Source organism: Triticum aestivum, chromosome 3B (assembly GCF_018294505.1).
Source record: "Triticum aestivum cultivar Chinese Spring chromosome 3B, IWGSC CS RefSeq v2.1, whole genome shotgun sequence".
Lineage (NCBI taxonomy): Eukaryota > Viridiplantae > Streptophyta > Magnoliopsida > Poales > Poaceae > Triticum > Triticum aestivum.
In genome coordinates this window covers 430,686,668-430,702,706 of record NC_057801.1, presented here as the reverse complement: position 1 = coordinate 430,702,706, position 16,039 = coordinate 430,686,668, and the positions used below count along the sequence as shown (strand labels likewise).

Genomic DNA, 16,039 nt, shown 5'->3' with positions numbered 1-16,039 from the left:
TCCTCAACCCTACTCCAAACCACCTCTCGCGCTGGATTCCAGGCCGATCCCATATTTGAATAGAGGGATGTAGGACTAAACAACAATCACTAACCATCTGATCACCGCTGGAGGCTCAACGATCTCCTCTTCCCACACATAGTCCTCTCCCTCTTGTTCATGCAGGTTCAACCGATCTAGCAGTTCTTTCACGCGCTCCTTCCTCGACGTGCTCCCCAAGTCGCCCATGCCTTCCACATCGCCACAAGAGAGCGTCCTTGCGAACCCTGATCCACCCCTTACCAATCCCAGGGAGACGATCACCCGGGTGGAGACTGGGGTGTTGGGGAATTGACGGAGGATAGGTAAAAACTCTCGGCGGCGCGCCGGACGACAAAGTAACCCTAGGTTTGTTGGTAGGGGAAAAACTGTGATCCTATTATTTTGATGATATTTTTAGTTGTGTATGGGATGGTGTCACCCCCACACAACTAAAAACTAGTAGAATGCCCCGTGCGTTGCTACGGGCTGCAATGCATATGAATGAATAAAACAAAAATTAAGGTTGCCCCTCATACATTCGGGCGTGTTCGGACATCAAACGGGAGTCAGTGGGCTCCCCGAAATCCAACCGTCTGGACATTCCGGGTTTCCCCAAATCAAATCTATGTTTGGGCGACAAATATGGTTGTCCGAACTATTCACTGTGTTATCTTGAACACGCGGTCCTAACACAAAAAACCCTCCCCACGACACACCCTTTCCTTTTCCTGGTGGACCCTCCCTTCCCGCTTAATTTCCTATTGTAGCGAGACACTTCTCGCCAGAGCCCTCTCTTTGAAACTGTATTACGTCCACCTCACCTTTGTCATGGTGCCCCGCTCTCAATCACAACATACTTCCGCATGGACCACCATGGAGGAGTACCCTGTTGACCACCCTGCTCTCCGTCCTGATCCCCTACCATGTTTGCCCTGATCCCCTCCAACCCCCCTTGAAGCACCTCCATGGTTGATGACTCTCTTTCCCTCATTTGGTGCCTCTCGTCAACAAGCTCGACCCATAATGTAGGTCCAATGATGGCGAGCTAGTACTTGTTTCGCAATGTTTTCCTTATATATGATTAGCTTTTTTAAACCCAAATGACAAGTCCACACGTGTGGCACGAAGTAACACCGCTCTGACATTTTTATAACTAAAATTGCCATCCGAAAAAACCCTAAAAAATTGAAACTTGCCATCCAAACAGAAAATTGCCATCCGAAGTAAAATTATGCCTTTGAAGACTGGGATCTGCTAAGGCAGCATGTGTGGCAAACAAGGGAAGGAAAAGAAGTGGACAAAAATATATTTATTGCCAAAAATCAGTTGTAGAAATTCATAATTAGGAGGAGATGGAGGAAAGTCTCGATTATGTTATAAATTTTGCATGGAAAACCTAGGAAGAGGAGAGATCTTTTCGTGTGTGTATGATCCTGTTGGAAGTTGAGCTTTTTCTGGGAGATGGGAGGGATCCGTTGACCAGATGGGTGGTCCCTTTTTCTTTTGGTAGGGAGTGTAAGAAATCCAGGAGAGATAAAATCCATAGGTGAATTTTTGGAAGAGATAAATAAACTCCCTGTGAGCTAAATTATAGTGTGTACCTGGTCAAAACAAACAAGTATGAGACCACTGGAGATGCCATCTCTGACTTTATACTCCATCGATAGGCAATCTTCTTAAACACGAGACATGCGGGCTATCAATAATTAATGGCTGACGAAGAAATAATATGCCCTAACACATATGCCCATGCATTGCAATGACAAAAAAGAATTAACATCATAACTTGTTTCATAAAACCACTGTAACAACATAAGTTATAAAATAACCATAATAATTTATACAGATGAAGATATATATTCAATAAATATGTAAAAGCCCAAGTAGAGATTCCCATTGTACCATGAAATAATTCCCTATAAAAACAATTATTTATTGTACTAATTTCAGAGCTAAAGTTGAGTGTACAAATATATTGCCAAAAACAATGAAATAGCAAGTCATTTCATCAGCTGATAGATGCAGGGAGCACAAGTGCAAAACCATCTATAATGCATGTTTGTCAGAAAATAGCAATGACTTTAATACAAATGATGCAAACCTTATGGGGAATTTTGTTACAATATTGTCTCAGTTTGGGGACACCATGCTATACAGAGTTCACGAATGCACTTTTCCTAGGTATTTGAGGACATAAAGATACCAGAATACCACCAATAATATTGAACTCTTGCTCCAATTTCAGTCCGCTCAAGGTCTCATCTATCCATAGGTTTCAGTCTGCTCAAGACCCCTTCCATGTTAAACATGTATAATGGCTCCTGAACAACCCACACCTCAAGAAAAAGAAATAATGACGCCTAACCCCTTCATTTCCATCACACATGGCTTGCCGCTGGCGGCGCCCATGAGCTTTGTTGTGGGTGGGAGAGCGATTGCCGCTGCCACAACATGGTGGGAGGGAGACCACATTTCCACCCCAAGCGAGTGTAGCATCACCGCTCGTGGCTTCACCACGCCATCGAGGTCCTGGCGCGGGATGCACCAAGCGAGCGCTCCATCCCTTGGGTGTGGTACGGTGGCCATGGATGAACGGCGACCGCCAATGCCATGCCCACACCACCGCAAGAGGATGCGCCAAGCTAGCGCCGCGTCACCGTATAGCAGCACCACGCCGTCACCTCGTGCCGCTGCTGAAGGTGTCAAGTGAGCGCCATGTGTTTCATCGAGGTACAACGACCATGGATGAAGGTCGACGGACATGTAGGCATGACTAGGACAACTCTGCCATGGGACTGTCGATTGAGCATGATATACTGGATCATACACACATGTCAACAAAAAGGAGGAGATTTGAGTTTCAGATTTAACACACCAGATGTTGTCCCTTTGAGTAGGACATACAAGCTTCAGATTTAGGAGCAAATGTCGAGCTGAGATTTTAAACTAACTTTAATAGTTGTCAATTTGAGAGCAGTCCATCCATGTCAATTTGCGAGCAAATCACTTTGTAACTTTGGTAACAAAATTTCAGAGCGGATCTTGGATGTTCTGAGCATGTACATGAGATGAAAATTGTTGTAATATAGTGCAGATGGAAATATAAATCAATTGGAGAGCATATCATCGGTCTTGTCAACCTATGGGCATGTCATTGAACTGAAAATCATTGCATGACGGTGCAAGTGGCAAAACAGAACAACCAAACTAAACCGAACTATAGCCCAGTACTGAACTCTTGAACTGATATGAACAATATATAATATGCTCCTAGTTGATTACTTCTTTATAACTCTGAAACGAAACAAACGGGCATTACCATAACGTAGTTAAAAGATAATCCATAACATTGAAAGTTCAGAGATAAGGCAGAGGGCAAGGGGAGGAGAGGTTGGCGTATTACAAAAGATGAGAAAGATAACCAAGGGTATATCTCTCTATAGATATACACAAAAGGGGGAGGAGGGGTTGGTGTATGATCTGAAATAACATAAAGTACTCATATAGCTGACTGGTATGACGACGAACTTGTTGCTGTTACTTAGAGTTATTAGAGACCTTCTTTGGCTACTTTAGAATACAATGGAACATTATCCATACTGAAACTCGAGCCTGTCCTATCGAATATAGAAGAACAAATAGAATTCTAACTGCTGCTCTGGCTGTCACATGCAAGCAGTAAAAACAATTCATATAATAAAAACAGTCTTGCTAAATATCAATTGACCAAGACTTGGTTAAGTGTCAGTCGATGCTACATTCGTTAGATCTTACATGGAGAACTATGTAAACTTTTTCTTCAGCCTAATCTTTCTTCTTTCTTACATACTATGCCACTTGACTAAGACTTGGTTAGCCATACCCTAAAGAAAATGTGGTGGCCAACCATTACTGAACAAGAACAAACCTTTATTATTCATGACCACTTATTCCTGAGCAAAACAAAGGCAATGTCATATCCTTTACAATCTTGGAGACATACCTGAAAGCCATACTTCAGAAGATCTTGGGGAGCAACGAACATGGCTAGAATTATAGTAACCTCTTCTTCTCAACCCTGTATCTCACCTTGAATGTGGAGCCAAAGAGCCCTTCCAAGTCTACTCCAACACCTCATATTGATTCATTACATCTCACCTTAATATGATACAACCCAAAATATTTGCTTCCCTACAAAGAAAAGGATGGTTCTATAGGGGATTGTAAGAAATTTGCGAGAAAATTGTTTGGTACAAATATGTCTCATCCACATCCCCAAATTCTCAAATCAAAATGCGCTTTTATGAATTGGACAGTGTGACTATTAGGAGAATAATAATAACGATGTAGACAGTAAACTATGGAGCAAAATAATCATGTCTAAACATCATTTGTTCCACCAGATTCACAAACGCCAAGATATTTCATACACAATTCAGAAAAAACAATTCTAAGTCAGTCATATACTAACCTTTGACCAGCAGAACAAAACACATAATCCAGAGGAACTAATTACAAGATCAAAAGCACCTCCCGTCAATGAACAAAGGTGTAGATTAATTGGCCAAAAAAGTCTTAATTTTTTTTAAATCATACAACACTATTGGTTGATTAATCACAATATTAAGATTAAGAAAATGATCACTCTTTACAAGAGCACAGAAGATTACCATGTGATTTTACTGAGATAATTGCATTGAAAGAATTTCAACCCTACGTGACCATAACAACATGACAATCCAAACATATTGTGGAAACAACAGGCCACCTTGGCGAACATAAGAGATAAGGCCAATGTTGCATGCCACCTGCTGCCTTCCTAGTGATGCCCCCTGTTGCCTCTCCCCAGTTCACTTCCTCTCGCACACGCCTGCTCTCAACCGCCTTGGTCGGCCGCTCTGTCATCCCATGCTCATAGTGCTTGAGCTTGCTTATCTCCCCCTTCAAGGCTTCCCCTATGTGTCCCCAACCTCTGCCTTATCTCTGAGCTTCTCGGGCATGTCCTCCCTAACCTTCTTCTTTGTCTGTCCTATAACATTAAAAGTTGTTTTTCAAATCAAAGCTTACATCATGAATGTTGCTAGGTGAACAAATTTTTGAATGGGCAAAGTGAAAAAATATTCAAGATCTTGCTGGATTTAGAATCAATAATATCGAAGTAAGCTCAAATGATGAGAAGACATGACGTCAACACATTCACAGTAATAGCTGTGAAAGTAGAAGAATGATACCATAACACATCAGTCAAATGTTATAAGAAGACATGAAAATTGTACTTTACTGAAGATTGTCCCTCTTTCCTGCCTAAAGGTTGGTCCTGGGCTCCTGATTAAAAGATGCAATTAGGAAATGAGTATATATTTTCTTTGCAGATTCAATACCATCACCGCGTATATCAAATTAGACTACATCGAACACACAAATAAAGCATCCATGCAATCTGTTTTATAATACTGACTGTGTTGCTGGTGAACCAACGATCTCAATTTCTAGACACCCTGGTGTTTTGCATTTTGCAAAATCAGAAGAAGGGAGCGAAACAGAGCACCTTTGTCATTATCGACATTGACGTTCATGCGAAGCTTCTGATGGTGAACCAACGATCTCAATTTCCAGACACCCTTGTGTTTTCCATTTTGCGAAATCAAAAGAAGGGATCGAAGCAGAGCACCTTTGTCTTCATCGGCATTGACATTCACGCGGAACTTCTTGACAAGGTAAACGCACACGGGCATCATAAGAAACATGTACACTGCTGCATGAAGGAAATCCAGAATGCAAAAAATTTAGTGCATGGATATTACTCTAACAATGCGCATGAAGAAAAACAAATCTAAGTCAGTCATATACAAACCTTTGACAAGCAGAACAAAACCTAATCTGGAGGAACTAATCAGAAGATCAAAAGCACCTTCCGTCCATGAAAGGTGGAGACTAATTGCTCGAAAAAGGCTTAAAAGTTCTTTAAATTGTATTACACTGCTTCGTGGATTTATCTTGTAGTAATGTTGCACAGTTTTAGAGGTGATAACACATACGATGATTAGATATATGCAATTTTTCAATGTTGCCCACACTAGATATAACTCTAATATTGCAACCGCTGTGGGCTTCTACTAAATCTGAGATTAGCTTTAACAAATTTCAGGTTAAACAAAGCTTTGGATACACCGTACGCTATCTATGTACATACCTAGCAAGTAGAATTCTCAATATCAAATCAAGCACTCCTGGGTTCCAGGATGAGATCTTCCTGCCGGATCTTTCTCAACATCAAATCTGATTGCTAGGCGATGTCCACGCTGCAGAATATCACATCCTATCTGCAACCCATGAGATAGACCATCGAGGTGGGAGTAGCAACAATGGTGTGCTACAGGCTTACAACAATGCGTCGCTCCTTGACGCAACCCTTTTTGCCGTCCAGCGCGCTCGCGGTGCCTCAAAAAATGCCGTCCAAATCAGGATCGGACGCAAAATAACACACTCAAATCGGGATCCAGAGGACCTGGACAGGGCGTCATTGGAGGGGCATGCATCCCACGGGGGCGAGCTCCATGACACGGCCATGGCAGCACCTGTGGAGAGGACCTGCACACAGTTTAGACTTTAGAGGAGAGAGAAAGGTAGGGAAAAAGAGGAGAGAAGGGAGAGAGGCGGCCACGGCGGCGGCATCTTGCTGGCTGCTCCAGGCGAGGTCGGAGAGGATTACATGGCGGCGGCGGAGAAGATGGGGCTGGGAACCCTAGCCAGGTTGGAGGAAGAGAGAAAACACGCGGCGTTGATCGAGGGAGGAGTTTGATCCAGAGAGCGACGACCCATTAATTTTCTTAAAATCAGTCATTTGTTTCCCAATAAATGTGATTGAGCCATTCAAGGTAGGGCTAATTAATTTAGACTTGATCTTTAGAGATTGATTGTGATTGATTCTTTCATATAAAAACATTACTAAATAACTTACGCCAACATGAAAAGTTCTGATCTGTTCAGATATTTTTCGTTGTGTGAGAGGATGAAACGAAATGGGGTGGGAGGAGGGGACGAAAAAAACTAGCGATAAAAAAATTTGAAATAATGAAATAAAAATAAACCGTGAATACTATTCAACTAACTCAGACATTAAAAATAAAGATATGGCATAAGATGGTTTGAAATGCAGGATGTGTCCAGCGTCAGATAAGAGGGTCCAAAGGAAAATCCCTCCGCGGAACCATACCAAACCAACAATTCCTATGGCGGCGCTGCCTCTTCTCCGGTGGGGCGCCTCCTCCCTCCACGCCCACTTCTCCCCTACCCCGCCGCGACGCCTCTTCTCCGCTCTCCGACAGCCCCCTGCCGCCGGCCGCTACGAGCCAGGCTCCAGGGTCATGCTTAAGGGGATGGACTACCCAGAGCTCGAGGTAAGAGCCCCCTCTCAATCTTCAAGTTTCGTAGATTCGTCTGTCAGCCATTGGCCTACCCTTGTGTTCGAGCTGATTTTGCCACGGGTTTCCTCAGAAATGGGTGCAGTCGCAAGGATTCCGACCGGGACAGGCCATGATGCTGTGGAAATGCCTCTACGGGAACAACGTCTGGGCGCATTGCCACGACGAGCTGGCTGGTAGGTTTGAGTTTTATTTCTTCCCGTGAATTATCGTCGGCACTTGAGAAATGCGGGGCCTGGTGCGAAATCTGAAGCTCAGTCTGACAAATGATACCACAATTTTCGCCAAGAATAACGTCTTGCTCAAAACTTGAGACCTATAGCTGCTAGTCTGTTTTTTACTACTTGAAACGTGCCTCCTTCAGTTGTTCTAGCATACCTTGATACAGAATCTTCAACTGGTTTTTTGCAAGAAATATTGTTGGAAACATAATTTCGAAGTGCTATCATAGCTAATGCTATTATTTTCCTTGTGGGGAGATATCTGGTTTTCTTTTGCTATTTACAATGCATCAAAAACAACAGTATGAACATCTGCAAGCATATCCTTTGACTGTATTAAGTTCGTGCTAGCTAAATTGACTGCAGAAACTACTTCATGCCGGATGACTATTTTCACAAAAAGTTCAAAATCACCAAGTTCGTTATCCATGAAAGATTTAGGTTCAGTACTAGTTTTTGAATCACTATATCTATCACTTAACTGGTGTTTAACATGATTTCTATTGCTTCATCTACGATACATAATTACTATTAGAGTTAATCTTGTCTTTTACCAAAGAGATGCATGCATGGAAGAGCAAGAAGTCAATTTGAGTTTGGTAAAATGTGTTAGGATATTCCTTATGTCCTGTATTAGCAGCTTTTTAAGGATATTTTGGTCTTAGTTGACTTGTAGTTAAGGAAGATTAGATAAGCTGAGCTGTACACCCAGGCCCCATGGTGGACCCGCCTCTGGCTGCCTAGGTCGGTTATCGTAGCAGTTCGGTTACTATAGCACCGACCTAAAACCTCTATATAGAAAGAGGCACCATATGTAGAATAATGTAAGCTTGTTACTACTGATATAAACCTACAGAGCTTCATACTAGTTACTTGTGTGCATGTGTTTGAGAAAAACAGTAAGCGAGGCCTTGGTGAGAACCTGGTAGTTCTAACAATTACTACTAACTAAGACCTAGAAAAAAATAGCTTACAGACGAAAGAAAGGGGAAATCTTTTTTTTTTGGGGGTAGGGGTTGCATTAGTACTGGCTACCCTGCACACCCTATCGATATGAACCTGGATATATGTTGTTTCGGACTTTTCGTAGTTACTCTATTCAGCAGTGATTTTAATACTTGAGGAAGCATGGTAGCAGAACTGTAGAAGTGTGTGAGATCCAGGTATATTTAGGTTTGTTTTAGGCTATGTACATTAATACTTTAATATGGATGCAATCTATTAAGAAAGGCATGATAGAAGATATTTGGATGTCACAGAATATGTTTATTTATGAAAAATGATGTATTCTGAGCAGTTGGTTAGTATCTCCAAAATTCTTTCTTGCTTTGTGGGCCATTTGTGAGTATTGGCTGTACTGTGCAAACTTATTAATCCTTTGCAGTTTCGTGTTTGAAAAGGAACATCTTGGTACTGGAGCATTCCAGTGGTCAGTTCCGGAATTCATGTGTATTTAATATATAGAAATATATACAAGAAATATAATGCGAAGAAGAACAAGAAAAAAAAAGACGAAGGGGTGGATTCTGGCCAGGCCTAGCTCACATTGTCTATGTGTCCAATGAGACCAGGCTGACTAATGGATGCAAGTGCAAGAATCCTACAAGAGCACTAGGCCAATACTCCATGCGTCCTGGTTCTTCTTGCTAGAAACATAATCTCATATTAGTACCGCCTCACCTATGAAAGCATGAAGCAATTGTGCTGATTTCTTTATAAGGCGACCAGAGTGGGCAGTAGTACACAAAGGCATGTTCTGCCAGCCGGTATCGGCATGTGCCGGCCCCAACAAAGTTGGCCGGCATGCAGTGATTCAGCCAGAATGGCCGAAAGTTTGGCTGGTATGAAATGCAAGCCGTTGAGTACCGTCTTGGTCATGGAAACGGAATGGCCCAGTAATTCTGGCCAGAGCGGAATGGATTTAAGAAAGTTCGGTACTGTGTAACTGTGTTCTTTTCATTACCACCTTTCCCATCATTTTTTTCAATGACAGGAGCACTGCTCAGTATACATAGTTCCAATCCCCCGCAATTATACGCCAGGGTTAAGACTGTTGGGGTTGCCCAGGAAACACACACACACACATGGTAGAAGAAGAGACAAACGCTTTGGCACGACGCATAAACTGTGCCCTTTCTGTATCTTCTCAACACAACACAACTGATTTACAAGTGCCTTTTTATATAGAGAGAAACATGCACACGCACGGCCAAACCACATAACGGCTTGATCCGTTCACCACTCCCCACTAGCTAGTACATGCAGGCACACGTTCTGGACTAGCACAACTAACTCATATGCACATGCAGCCTAGTCTCAAGGATCAACTCAACTTTACTTGTAAGCCTCAAGTAACTCAATGCCCTTAGAACTAGTCTTTTGGCTCGCCTCTGTGCACTCGCCTCTGTGCTATTGTTCTGGTGGCTACGCCATGCCATCGAGCATGTAAACATTAGCACCTACTTCACTAGTAATGCAAGTCTATGGCAACAATGCCCTACAACACAAAATAAACACGAGACTAGAATTATACAACAAGGTTTACACCAACAAAGACCGATAACTAGCCGGTGCATTAGCCACAGAACAAAAGAATCAACTAGTCAATATAGGGCTAAAATCGCAGAACTAAAACGACCGCCTCTCGCAGGAGGGGAAGACCTGCAGTTTTACATTCATAGCAACTGCCAAAAAACAGATAACATGAACACCAACAGAACTACTCAACCTAACTGAGACCAGGAACTTTACTACCAAACATCTCTACTCAGAGGATGAGTCTGCGAATCAACTCCCCATCCAAGTCTTCAATGGAACACCTCAGTGGCCATCATGGCCAGCAGTCTTGCCAAGCCCAGAATGAAATGTAATGAGCAACAATACAGAGTTACAGACTATACCAAGTGCTATCATAAGGATATTTTCTTTTAGAACTCGCATCACTATGAGCCTTCCAAATAGTCCAAATCACAGCAGCTATCTCCACAGCAACTAGAATTCTTGAACCAGCAGTGAAAGATTTACACCAGCTAGGTAATTCATAAATCAAAAGCACAGTAAACTGCATTCCTGCTGTGAACCTTGATTCACAATGGGATAACTACCGTGCTGAAGATAGCCAGACGCCATGGCTGTGAGGGATTGGGTAGACATATGTTTAGAGGAGATTGTTTGTTCTTGCTTGCCCTCAAACATGGATACATGTCATCCTTATATAACGGATGCTCAGGCCCTTGATCTCTCCTAATAGGCTAATATGATTGGACTTGGATATTTTCTTATGACTCTTTCCTAATGGACTCTTCGTGCACTTCTCTCTCATGGACTCCTCCCATGCTGGTACTCTTGCCTTTGATACTGTGGACCCATGTGCACAACAATTCCACACATACTTTGCCACACTACACTCATATATATACAATAAAAATACTATGGCCAACGACAGCTGCAAACTAACCATGCATCCATCTTAAAGAAAAAAAAGAAGAATAAGATGGCAGATGCCAGAGGGTATTTCACTATCAACTAGTTTCTTTTTCCTCAGTAGGAAAACCCACTAACTGCACAAGTAGATGTAGCTCTAACTTTGAATATAATAATTCTGTTGGCTCCATATCTCACCACCTCGACACCATTTATATTACGTTTTGGGGTTTGTTCTATTACTTGAAATTATACTTGTTAAATTGGCCATTTACTCATGTTTCTTTTCTTTGGTACAATATTTTTGCCCTATGTTCCGTTGTTAGTATCTGGTTGAGTGAATTCAGTTGCACTGCCTCTAATCGTGTTCAGGCTTGAACAAGGACTTGAGGAAAATGATAAGTGATCATGCTGATCTCAAGGCATTAACTGTTAAAGACATTATTACTGCATCGGATGGAACCCGAAAGGTAGCTCTTTCACTGTCACTGATATCTTCTGTAATGTTCTCAGAATATGATTGATTTGGGAACACAGGATGTTACAGATACTGTTCTCTCTTGAAGATGCCTCTGTGATTGAAACAGTTGTCATTCCTAGCGCCAGGGGCCGGACAACGGTCTGTGTTTCAAGTCAAGTGGGCTGTGCCATGAATTGTCAGTTTTGCTTCACTGGGAGGTCTGGCGACATTCTTTGCATAGCATTTTGTCTTTATATGATTTTGTAGTAGCTATTTCATATTTTCTCTTCTGTTTCTTTTGGGTGCTGAAGGATGGGTTTGAGAAAGCATTTGTCTACAGCTGAGATAGTTGAGCAGGCTGTGTTTGCTCGTAAGCTATTTTCAGATGAATTTGGTTCTATTACAAATGTTGTATTTATGGTAAGCATTCTTTTCATGGTAACTAATAACACTAACTCTAGTATGGTGTTTAACTGAGCATATGACTGTAGTTAATAGTTTTATCTTGAATGTGAATCTTGCTTTTGCATGCCACTCTTCTTGAATTACTATAAAACTATCCTTTGTGTTTTATTTTCTTGAACTGCAACCGGCATGGTAGATATGTTTTCCCCTACTTAGCTCTGTTCCTGATAGCATTACCCTGCTTTTGCCTGCATTTGTATTCGATGCCATCAGTATTCATTACAGTTGAAATTGTAGGCATAACGTTATGGCTTCCTTTATCATAGTTTTGGTCCTTTCGAAATTCCACGTTTATAAGTTCAGCCTCTAGTGATAGCAACGTCATGGAAGCCTTGGTACGCATTATTTCACTAGTATTTGTATAGCATTAATGCTGTTGCATTTTTTTAATAAGATGCTATCACTTTTTCCACAACAATCTTCCATTAATCTCTAATTTTTACAGGGCATGGGCGAGCCGTTGCACAACGTAGATAACGTAATAAAAGCATCATCTATAATGGTTGATGAGCAGGGCCTTCAGTTTAGTCCTCGCAAGGTTACTGTATCCACAAGTGGTCTCGTTCCAGAGATAAAACGCTTTCTCAATGAATCCAATTGTGATCTGGCCGTGAGTCTTAATGCAACAACTGATGAGGTGAAATTCAAATTCTGTTATTCTATTGTAGTTACATGGTTTGGTACTATTTTGCTATGCTATATATACTAACTTCCCCTTCCAGGTTAGGAATTGGATAATGCCCATTAACAGAAGGTACAATCTTAGCACGCTTCTTGGCACTTTAAGGGAGGAACTTCGTTTGAGACCTAAGTCCATAGTGCTATTTGAATACGTCATGCTTGCTGGAGTGAATGACAGGTCAGAAATCTTGGGTTAAACAATAGTTTCTTGTTGTCATCTCACGATTCTTCTTAGAAGAGCTCATCTGGTGATATTTTTACTTGGGACATGGATATAGAAACATTTGCAAATGGGTGTTCTTTTCAGAACAACTGAACTTTTAATTGCTTCATGCATGTAGGCCAAATGATTAAATGGTGATCTATACAGTACATAATATAGTTGGCATTGTTGTTGTGACAAGTTTCTCGTAGGCAAATTAAATGTTCCAATTTGTAAGTAATTTTTTTGAAGACCTTACAGCAAAATGATCTATCCCTTGAACTCTGAACTCTTTTTTGGATTTACCATGCTCGCAGCACGGATGATGCGAAGAGGCTTATGGAGCTGGTTCACGGTATTCCCTGCAAGATCAACCTAATCTCTTTCAATCCCCATAGTGGGTCACAATTCAAGCCGACGCCCGATGAGAGCATTATCGAGTTCCGCAACATGTTAATCCAATCCGGCCTTACCGTTATGGTTCGGCTAAGCAGAGGCGATGACCAGATGGCTGCCTGCGGGCAGCTAGGAGCGCCTGGTGACTATCAGCTACCGCTGCTCCGTGTTCCTGAGAAATTTCAGGTCGCCTTATGAAGCTAAATACGTAGTGCTCGTACGGTAGTAAAACAGATGCCTGGGAACAACTTCAGGAAGACAAGGCAGTAATATGCGTGTAATGAGGATAAAACCACGCTGATTCTTTCAGGTCAAGCATCTTTCTGAGCCAGCCTTACGACCGTCGAGCATTTTCTGAATTTTGATGGCAAGTGCTGAACAGTTGATCTGTGCTGATTGTAACCCATGTTCTGATTAATATACATCTCTCGTTTTCTTGCAGAAATAAGAACATTTGGTCAGCAAAGAACCTGCATCTTTTTCTGTTTGATGCAGGGACGGCTAGGTATCAAATAAAGACGAGACGCACCTCTGGATCGGCATGCTCCAAGCAACTTTGAGTAGACGCATGACATCCGGGCATCTCACATAGCTTCTGACGCGGTCTGAGTCGCCAAAGTCGATTGTGTTGCAGGTAGTAGTTCCAAAAGACTCGAATCTACTCAGCTATTGCTGGTCATGTTGGATTAGATGATGCAGGAACGACAGAAAGACAAGAAAAGGGCCTACGTGCATGCTTTGCCTTGCTTGAGATACCTTAACCGTTAAGGTGTGCCACCACCTGACCTGACCACCCTACTTAGAAAAGAAAAGAAAAGGGCAAAGTGATCTAACACAAGACCCACCAACCAATGCGCCTTCTTTCCAAAAGCAATTGCATTACAAGACCGCACCAATGGGGATTTGGGCGCCTTTAGCACTATAATCTGCTGCCAAAATGGAGTAGCGGCCTACACCTGCTTCCTTGCTTTAGTGTAGATAGAAGATTGCTTGCTTGGATTTTGACATCCCAGACAAAGGAATTCTACGGCTGCTGTTTTTCTAAAAGGTCTTTGTTTGGTTTAATATTTTCGAGAGGCTTGAGCCAGATTCTGATGGCAATCTCTGATGTAATCAACGGATCTATTAGCGACGTAGCAGCGAGGCTTGCAGAGTCTGATGACTGGGCTGTCGCATTCTGTCGTCAAATCCACGCTTTGGATTGGTTCTTTTCTTCTACCTTCAGCGTACTGCGTGTCCTGGCCTTTTCATGGGGCCCGTCTGAAACATCCGCTATTAAATGCTGATTCACATGGCACCTGCTTCGTTTATATATATTCGTTCTTAGAACAGTCGCTGCTCTGGCATAACAAAACCAAAAAGGAATTCCTAACAATATTTTCAGTGATGTAGGAGTAGTTTTCAACATCATATTGGTGTCTCTAGAGATAAATGTACGTAGTTTTCAAGATGCATAACGTATATGTCAAGGCAATAACAGCAGCCGATTGACAACTGTTCTCTCGTTCCCGACGTGTCTCCATAGCCGTCACAAGCCCATGACATAATGAAAAGCTGGATCTTGGTGGTGCTTAGTTTTCTAGACAACCTCCCGACCCACCTTACTGGTTATTCGTATCCTATCAAAGAAGCGGCAAACCAGGAAACAATCATGCTGAGAGACATTATTGACCTCTAATTTGTACTCGTATCAGTCAGAGATAGTTCCAAGCTGCCTACCGATGAACATGACATGGCAATTGTTTAGGATAACAACACATAATAATTTACTATCATGCCAGCCAAGCTAAGTGTTTTGAATAAGCACGCGCCTTGTCGCTACCTAGCTAGATCCAAATTCCAATTATTTAACCCTACCCAAATCCGATCAATCACCACTCAACTTGCGTTTTTGTGTGTCTCAATATATGTCACCTTGCATAACTCCGAAATGTAGAGGCTCTACCGAGTTAGATAGGCAGGACTGAAAAAAAAAATCCCGGTAGAAGCAGAATAAAAAGAGAACCACAATGATAATACACATGTGATTATTATTAAAAAATACTATCTTTTTTTAATAAAAGACTACTCATTTGATTTTGATTCCCACTGGACCATGCATTTAGTTCGCCATCAATGTTTTCTGATTGAACCATAGAAAAAAACACAGTCCCTTTTTTTAGCGATGTTGTCTACTCATTCTTTAGCGATCTCTATCATGGCAATACAAGGGACACCAGAAATATCAAAAAATTACATTCAGGTCCATAGACCACCTATGGCCGATGGCAAGCATTAGAGTGATCCAAAGGCGCATGGCCATCATCACCCTTCCCTCATCGGAGCAGAGCAAAATTTGTTTGTAGCAGACAGTTGGGGAAGTTGTCATGCTAAGGCCCCACAGGACCAATGCACCAGAACATCAACCGCCGTTGATGAAGAGAAGTGTGTATCAAAAGGATCCAACCGGGACGCTGGTCCTTAGGGGCACATGCACGAAGACTTCCCGGCTGTCATCGACAATGTCAGGCCGGCTCCGATATGGGAGCGGCAATAATGACGCATCAACGGTTCGTTCTGGCGGCAGCAATGGTCGTTTGATGGTCCATGGACCTCGATGTAATTTTATTATATTTGAGGTATTCTGTACTTCCGGTGGATTGATATAAAAAAGATCTAAACTATAGACACACGAACGAAGACTGGATCCACGGAGGCCTACCGAAGGCCAACACTGATTGAATCCCACGAGATCCACCAGAGACACCTCCACACGCCCTTTGACGAT

General features: G+C 42.2%; 1 protein-coding gene and 1 long non-coding RNA gene across 12 annotated transcripts; one reads left to right on the top strand and one right to left on the bottom strand.

Annotated features, from left to right (window-relative positions):
* Positions 1-2,079: 2,079 nt before the first annotated feature.
* LOC123070206 (uncharacterized) lies at positions 2,080-6,977 on the bottom strand. Of its 10 annotated transcripts, none has more exons than XR_006433545.1 (3): positions 6,194-6,977; positions 2,897-5,755; positions 2,080-2,816 (listed from the first exon to the last, which is right to left on the bottom strand). It is a non-coding gene; the product is annotated as an uncharacterized lncRNA (long non-coding RNA). The 10 variants fall into 10 exon arrangements; XR_006433543.1 differs by having other exon boundaries at positions 2,080-2,805; XR_006433542.1 differs by having other exon boundaries at positions 2,080-3,161; positions 4,004-5,755.
* Positions 6,978-7,119: 142 nt separating this feature from the next.
* Positions 7,120-14,309, top strand: LOC123070205 (dual-specificity RNA methyltransferase RlmN). 2 transcript variants are annotated; one of them, XR_006433536.1, is made up of 9 exons: positions 7,120-7,400; positions 7,498-7,600; positions 11,441-11,538; positions 11,616-11,746; positions 11,840-11,948; positions 12,439-12,630; positions 12,716-12,852; positions 13,194-13,582; positions 13,715-14,309. XR_006433536.1 is itself a non-coding variant. In XM_044493279.1 (8 exons), the coding sequence occupies exons 1-8, from the start codon at positions 7,161-7,163 to the stop codon at positions 13,468-13,470; spliced, it is 1,287 nt and encodes a 428-aa protein (XP_044349214.1). In that variant the 5' UTR covers positions 7,120-7,160; the 3' UTR covers positions 13,471-13,713. The 2 variants fall into 2 exon arrangements, 1 of the variants encoding a protein (XP_044349214.1); XM_044493279.1 differs by lacking the exon at positions 13,715-14,309 and having other exon boundaries at positions 13,194-13,713.
* The last annotated feature ends 1,730 nt before the right edge of the window (positions 14,310-16,039 follow it).

What these genes read in the sequence shown, in the direction of transcription:
- LOC123070205 (XM_044493279.1), top strand. Translation starts at nt 7,161, where the DNA reads ATGTGTCCAGCGTCAGATAAGAGGGTCCAAAGGAAAATCCCTCCGCGG. An exon ending in CATCGGATGGAACCCGAAAG is followed by an intron (nt 11,539 to 11,615) that starts GTAGCTCTTTCA and finishes AGGATGTTACAG; the next exon opens with ATACTGTTCTCTCTTGAAGA. An exon ending in TTAATGCAACAACTGATGAG is followed by an intron (nt 12,631 to 12,715) that starts GTGAAATTCAAA and finishes TTCCCCTTCCAG; the next exon opens with GTTAGGAATTGGATAATGCC.